The 6,641-nt window shown below is 43.4% G+C and overlaps 1 protein-coding gene across 1 annotated transcript in view; it reads left to right on the forward strand.

The window, feature by feature from the left end:
• Nucleotides 1–6,641, forward strand: part of atp1a2a (ATPase Na+/K+ transporting subunit alpha 2a) — a 31,405-nt gene that overhangs the window by 2,082 nt on the left and 22,682 nt on the right. The window contains exons 2-3 of the mRNA XM_070447349.1: nucleotides 2,359–2,418; nucleotides 3,146–3,349. Coding sequence (XP_070303450.1) covers nucleotides 2,359–2,418; nucleotides 3,146–3,349 — 264 coding nt within the window. The remainder of the gene's footprint in view (nucleotides 1–2,358; nucleotides 2,419–3,145; nucleotides 3,350–6,641) is intronic.

Consider the following 6,641-nt stretch of genomic DNA (forward strand, 5'->3'; position numbering starts at 1 on the left):
CTTGAAAATCTATGACACGATCTATGTAATCGCTGCCAAAGGTGATTCTAACATGTATTGACTCAGGGGTGTGAATACTTATGTTTTCACTTTGTCATTATGGGGCATTGTGTGTATATAGATGGGTGAGCAAAAAATCMATTTAATCAATTTTGCCACAATCGCCGAAGTTGTAGACCTTACAGTGAAATGCTTACTTACAAGCCTTTAAACAACAATGCAGTTTTAAGAAAAATACCTAAAATAAATAAGAAATAAAAGGAACAAATAATTAAAGAGCAGCAGTCTGGGTAGCCATTTGACTAGATGTTCAGGAGTCTTATGGCTTGGGGGTAGAAGCTGTTTAGAAGCCTCTTGGACCTAGACWTGGCACTCCGGTACAGCTTGCTGTGCGYTAGCAGAGAGAACARTCTATGACTAGCGTGGCTCTAGTCTTTGACAATTTTTAGGGCCTTCCTCTGACACSGCCTGGTYTAGAGGTCCTGGATGGCAGGACTTCAGGCTGTAACACAACACAATGTGGAATAAGTCAAGGGGTATGAAWACTTTCTGAAGACAATCTATGTACTGCACTACTGTTGACCAGAGCAGTAGTGCACCAAATTAGTCTGGGTACCAGTCTGTTAGTGCCATCAAGCCACTCCTTGTCATGTCAAACATATTTGGTATGATGCAACAAACAGATAAGGGACCAGACTAGCACAAACAGATAAGGGACCGGACTAGCACAAACAGATAAGGGACCAGACTAGCACAAACAGATGAGGGACCAGACTAGCACCTAACAGATAGGGACCAGACTAGCACAAACAGATAAGGGACCAGACTAGCCAAAACAATAAGGGACCGGACTAGCACAAACAGATTAGGGACCGGACTAGCACAAAACAGATAGGGACCGGACTAGACAGCTAGACCGGACACACAAACAGATAAGGGACCAGACTAGCACAAACAGATAAGGGACCGGACTAGCACAACAACAGATAAGGGACCAGACTAGCACAAACAGATAAGGGACCGGACTAGCACCTAACAGATAAGGGACCAGACTAGCACCTAACAGATAAAGGGACCAGACTAGCACAAACAGATAAGGACCAGACTAGCACAAACAGATAAGGGACTGGTCAGCACAAAACAGATAAGGGACCAGACTAGCACAAAGATAGGGGACCGGACTAGCACAAACAGATAAAGGGACCGGACTAGCACAAACAGATAAGGGACCGGACTAGCACAAACAGATAAGGGACCGGACTAGCAACAACAGATAAGGACCAGACTAGCACAAACAGATAAGGGACCGGACTAGCACCTAACAGATAAGGGACCAGACTAGCACAAACAGATAAGGGACCGGACTAGCACAAACTGATAAGGGACCAGACTAGCACCAAACAGATAAGGACCAGACTAGCACCTAACAGATAAGGGACCAGACTAGCACCAACAGATAAGGGACCAGACTAGCACCAACACGATAAGGGACCGGACTAGCACAAAAAAGATAAGGGACCGGACTAGCACAAACAGATAAGGGACCGGACTAGCACAAACAGATAAGGAGCCGGACTAGCACAAACAGATAAGGGACCCGACTAGCACAAACAGATAAGGACCAGACTAGCACACACATAAGGACCAGACTAGCACCTAACAGATAAGGGACCGGACTAGCACCTAACAATAAGGACCAGACTAGCACAACACGATAAGGGACCGGACTAGCACAAACAGATAAGGGACCGGACTAGCACCTAACAGATAAGGGACCAGACTAGCACCTAACAGATAAGGGACCAGACTAGCACCAAACAGATAGGGACCAGACTAGCACCAAACAGATAAGGGACCAGACTAGCACCAAACAGTAAGGGACCAGACTAGCCCCAAACTGATAAGGGACCAGACTAGCACCAAACAGATAGGGACCAGACTAGCAACAAACAGATAAGGACCAGACTAGCACCAACAGATAAGGGACCAGACTAGCACCAAACAGTAAGGGACCAGACTAGCACCAAGAGATAAGGGACCAGACTAGCACCTAACAGATAAGGACCAGACTAGCACCAAACAGATAAGGGACCAGACTAGCACCTAACAGATAAGGGACCAGACTAGCACCAACAATAAGGGACCAGACTAGCACCAAACAGATAAGGACCGGACTAGCACTCAACGATAAGGCCAGACTAGCACCAACAGATAAGGACCGGACTAGCACCAACAGGGAATAGGGGTGCCATCTGGCTGTCACGTGTGTCAAAACGTGATTGTGCTAAATTTAATTTTAATAGTGACCTGGCGTGACAATACATTTGAGGAAGTCAGTTATTCTGCTGTTCTTCACAGGATGATCACAAGATATCATTGGACGATCTGGGAAGACGCTACGGAGTCGACTTGACTCGGGTAAACAGCATGCACGTACACACACACACACATACACACACACACACACACACACACACACACACACACAAACCACACACACCACACACACACACACACACACACACCACACACACACACACACACACACACAAACACACACACACACACACACACAACACACACACACACACACACACACACACTCTCTCTCTCTTCCTTCTGCTCTGACTATTAATAACTTTAGTCTCCCAGGCCTGATCTAATCTCTACATAGCTATTGCCCCTGTCCTCGCTAACACACACACACCACACACACACACACAACTGTTACTTTGGTCCATTGGTGGTCCAAATTGAGTCCACAGGGTTCTCATCCCTGTCCCACATGGGAACGCAGCCACGGGATCTTTATTAGTCGTGTTCAGTGGTATTATAGTGAATATCAGTGAAGTAACAGAGGTCTGTATATCACATCTGTAATCCTACTGACCTTATCTCACACAGAACCGCAATGTTGTTCAGTGGCCATATTGGAAATGGACGCCAGAGACAAAATCAATGATGGGACTATAGTCAAAAATACTTCTTTAGACATGTCATAGTTGTGATGTGAAATGTGCTGCTTCTATCACAAAGGGCAACTACAAATAAAAAAACCTGATTCTGTTGTTGTGAATTTGTAGCGTCTCCGTAGTGATGGTGTATCTATTGACTTATTCCTTGACGGACGGTACTTGTGTTCCAGGGTCTGACCAATGCCAAGGCTCTYGAGGTGCTGGCCAGGGAGGGGCCCAACGTGTTGACTCCTCCTCCCACCACCCCAGAGTGGGTGAAGTTCTGCCGCCAGCTGTTCGGGGGTTTCTCCTTGCTCCTCTGGATCGGTGCCATCCTCTGCTTCCTGGCCTACAGCATCCAGGTGGCCACAGAGGACGAGCCAGCCAATGACAACGTAAGAACCACCACAAGGCTAGACAACATAACATCTGTTCACTACACGATAACACTCCAGTCCTTTGCACAGCCACGGCCCTTTTGATCCCATTCGGTGGCTATCAATCACTCCAGATTCCCTACAGTATAGCAGTCTATACACTACAACCCTTCTTTGCGTCTAACATGGTCTATCAGCCAGACTATGGTACGTTATATGTTCATGTTACATTTGTCAGTTACTAGCCTGAGTCCCAGATCTGRGTGTGCTCTGGCCTTTTGTAATGGGACTGAGTGACAAGGAGATGTACGATATAGCACAAACAGACTGGCACTCAGGCTATATAGTCACAGACTGGCACTCAGGCTATATAGTCACAGACTGGCACTCAGGCTATATAGTCACAGACTGGCACTCAGGCTATATAGTCACAGTACAGTAATTAGCGAACACTGTCTATTGTAATCAGTGCACACCTGACTGCAAACATATTACATATTACATACTACAAACAACCATCGTCATCGTCATCATCAACATCAACTTCACTTCACAGACTAATATGTTGTTATTATGTCATATACTGTGTAGTGCAAAGCCAATAACCTATACATACATTTTTTTTGCATACATGACTGTAAATCGCTTTGGATTAAGGTTGTAAACTATATTACTAGAATCTTTTGACGTTTACCAGTAAACTARCAGAATTTTGGTAACTTTATTTTACTTTTATTTACTTTTATTTTTTATTTTATCAGATGACATCTAGTGGTATTTTGGGGTACTTCAGATTATTACAGGTGTCTGTAATTATCTCTGTTGCTCTGTGTGGCCGTTTCACATTTCAAACATAACAAATAATAGTTGGAAGATCGTTCACAGCTTTGTGGAAGTTATCTGTGGCGCTGATTTTAGTTTAGGCCCGAGGCATGCATAGTTCTTTTGTGTGCTCTAGGGCAACGGTGTCAAGATGGAATTTATATTTGTGGTCCTGGCAACGGGACCTTTTTTGGAACACCATTATTTTATCCTTACTGAGATTTTACTGTCAGGTCCCAGGTCTGACAGAATCTGTGCAGAAGATCTAGGTGCTGCTGTAGTCCCTCCATGGTTGGGGACAGAAGCACCAGATCCTTAGCAAACAGTAGACATTTGACTTCAGATTCTAGTATTGTGAGGCCGGGTGCTGCAGACTATTCTAGAGCCCTCGCCAATTCGTTGATATATATATGTTGAAGAGGGAGGAGCTTAAGCTGCATCCCTGTCTCACCCCCCGGGCCTGTGGAAAGAAATGTGTGTGTTTTTTGCCAATTTTAACCGCACACTTGTTGTTTGTGTACATGGATTTTATAATGTTATATGCTGTTCCCCCGACACCACTTAACATCAATTTGTTTAGCAGACCCTCATGCCAAATTGAGTCAAAAGCTTTTTTGAAATCAACAAAGCATGAGAAGACTTTGCCTTTGTCTTGGTTTGTTTGTTTGTCAATTAGGGTGTGCAGGGTGAATACGTGGTCTGTCGTATGGTAATTTGCTATAAAGCCAATTTGACATTTTCTCAGTACATTGTTTTCCCTGAGTAAATATAGGAGTGTGCTGTTAATGATAATACAGAGGAATTTCCCAAGGTTGATGTTGACGCATATCCCACAGTATATATTGCGGTCAAATTTATCTCCACTTTTGTGGTTTGGGGTGATCAGTCCTTGGTTGCAAATATTGGCGAAGATGCCAGAGCTAAGGACGATGTTAAAGAGTTTAAGTATAGTCTCTATATTGTGGTCTCTATATTGTATAATTTCATTGAGGATACCATCAACACCACAGGCCATTTTAAGTTGGAGGTTTTGTATTTTGTCCTGTAGTTCATTCAATGTAATTGGAGAATCCAGTGGGTTCTGGTAGTCTTTAATAGTTGCTTCTAAGATTTGTATTTGATCATGTTTATGTTTTTGCTGTTTGTTCTATGTTATATGGCCCGAAAAGATTGGAGGAGTGGTTTACCCACACATCTCCGTTTTGGATAGATAACTCTTCGTGTTGTTGTTTGTTTAGTGTTTTCCAATTTTCCCAAAAGTGGTTCAAGTCTATGGATTCTTCAATTACATTGAGCTGATTTCTGATGTGCTGTTCCTTCTTTTTCCGTTGTGTATTTCTGTATTGTTTTAGTGATTCACCATAGTGAAGGTGTAGAATCAGGTTTATTGGGTCTCTATATTTTTGGTTGGATTGGTTTCTCAATTTCTTTCTTCGGTTTTTGCATTCTTCATCAAACCATTTGTCATTGTTGTTCATTTTCTTCGGATTTCTGTTTGACGTTTTTAGATTTGACAGGGAAGTTAAGAGGTCAAATAGACTGTTTAGGTTTTCTACTGCCAAGACTATACCTTCACTATTACAGTGAAAAGTTTTGTCCAGGAAGTTGTCTAAAAGMGATTTAATGTGTTMTTGCCTAATTGTTTTTTGGGTAGGTTTCCACACTACTTTCCTTCCATCTATAGCATTTCTTAATATTATTCAGTTCRTTTGGCTTTGATGCCTCATGATTGAGGATTGTTCTGTTCAAGTAGCCTGTGATTTTGCTGTGATCTGATAGGGGTGTCAGTGGGCTGACTGTGAACGCTCTGAGAGACTCTGGGTTGAAGTCAGTGATATTAGTCTACAGTAGTACTGCCAATAGATGAGCTATAAGTGTACCTACCGTAGGAGTCCTCTCGAAGCCTACCAATGACTATGTACTGTACATACCCAGTGTGCGACAGTGCTGCAGGAGTTGTGACCCGTTTTTTGTTGGTTATGTTGTCGTAGTTGGGGGTGGTAATGCTTTCACCTCCAGGTAGGTGTTTGTCCCCCTGTGTGCTGAGGGTGTCAGGTTCTTGTCCAGTTCTGGCATTTAGYTCGCCYCAGACTAGTACATGTCCCTGGGCCTGGAAATGATTGATTTCCCCCTCCAGGGTGGAGAAGCTGTCTTCATTAAAGTATAGGGATTCTAGGGAGTTTAGACACTGTGTGTTTGGGAAAAAGTTTATTTTCTTGTATATATTTCCCGTTTGAGTCCATAAGGTGTACAATCTGTGGCTTGTATATGTCCTCTGTGGGTGTCTTTTTATTTTCAAATGATTTGGTTGGGTCTAATTGTCTCTCTCTCTTTCTCTAATTGTCTCTCTCTCTCCCCCTCTCTCTTTCAATTAAATACAATTCAAAGGGCCTTATTGGCATGGGAAACATGTTTACATTGCCAAAGCAAGTGAAATGTTTCTCTCTCTCTCTCTCTCTCTCTCTCTCTCTCTCTCTCTCTCTCTCTC

This window comes from Salvelinus sp. IW2-2015, linkage group LG15 (genome assembly GCF_002910315.2).
Source record: "Salvelinus sp. IW2-2015 linkage group LG15, ASM291031v2, whole genome shotgun sequence".
Lineage (NCBI taxonomy): Eukaryota > Metazoa > Chordata > Actinopteri > Salmoniformes > Salmonidae > Salvelinus > Salvelinus sp. IW2-2015.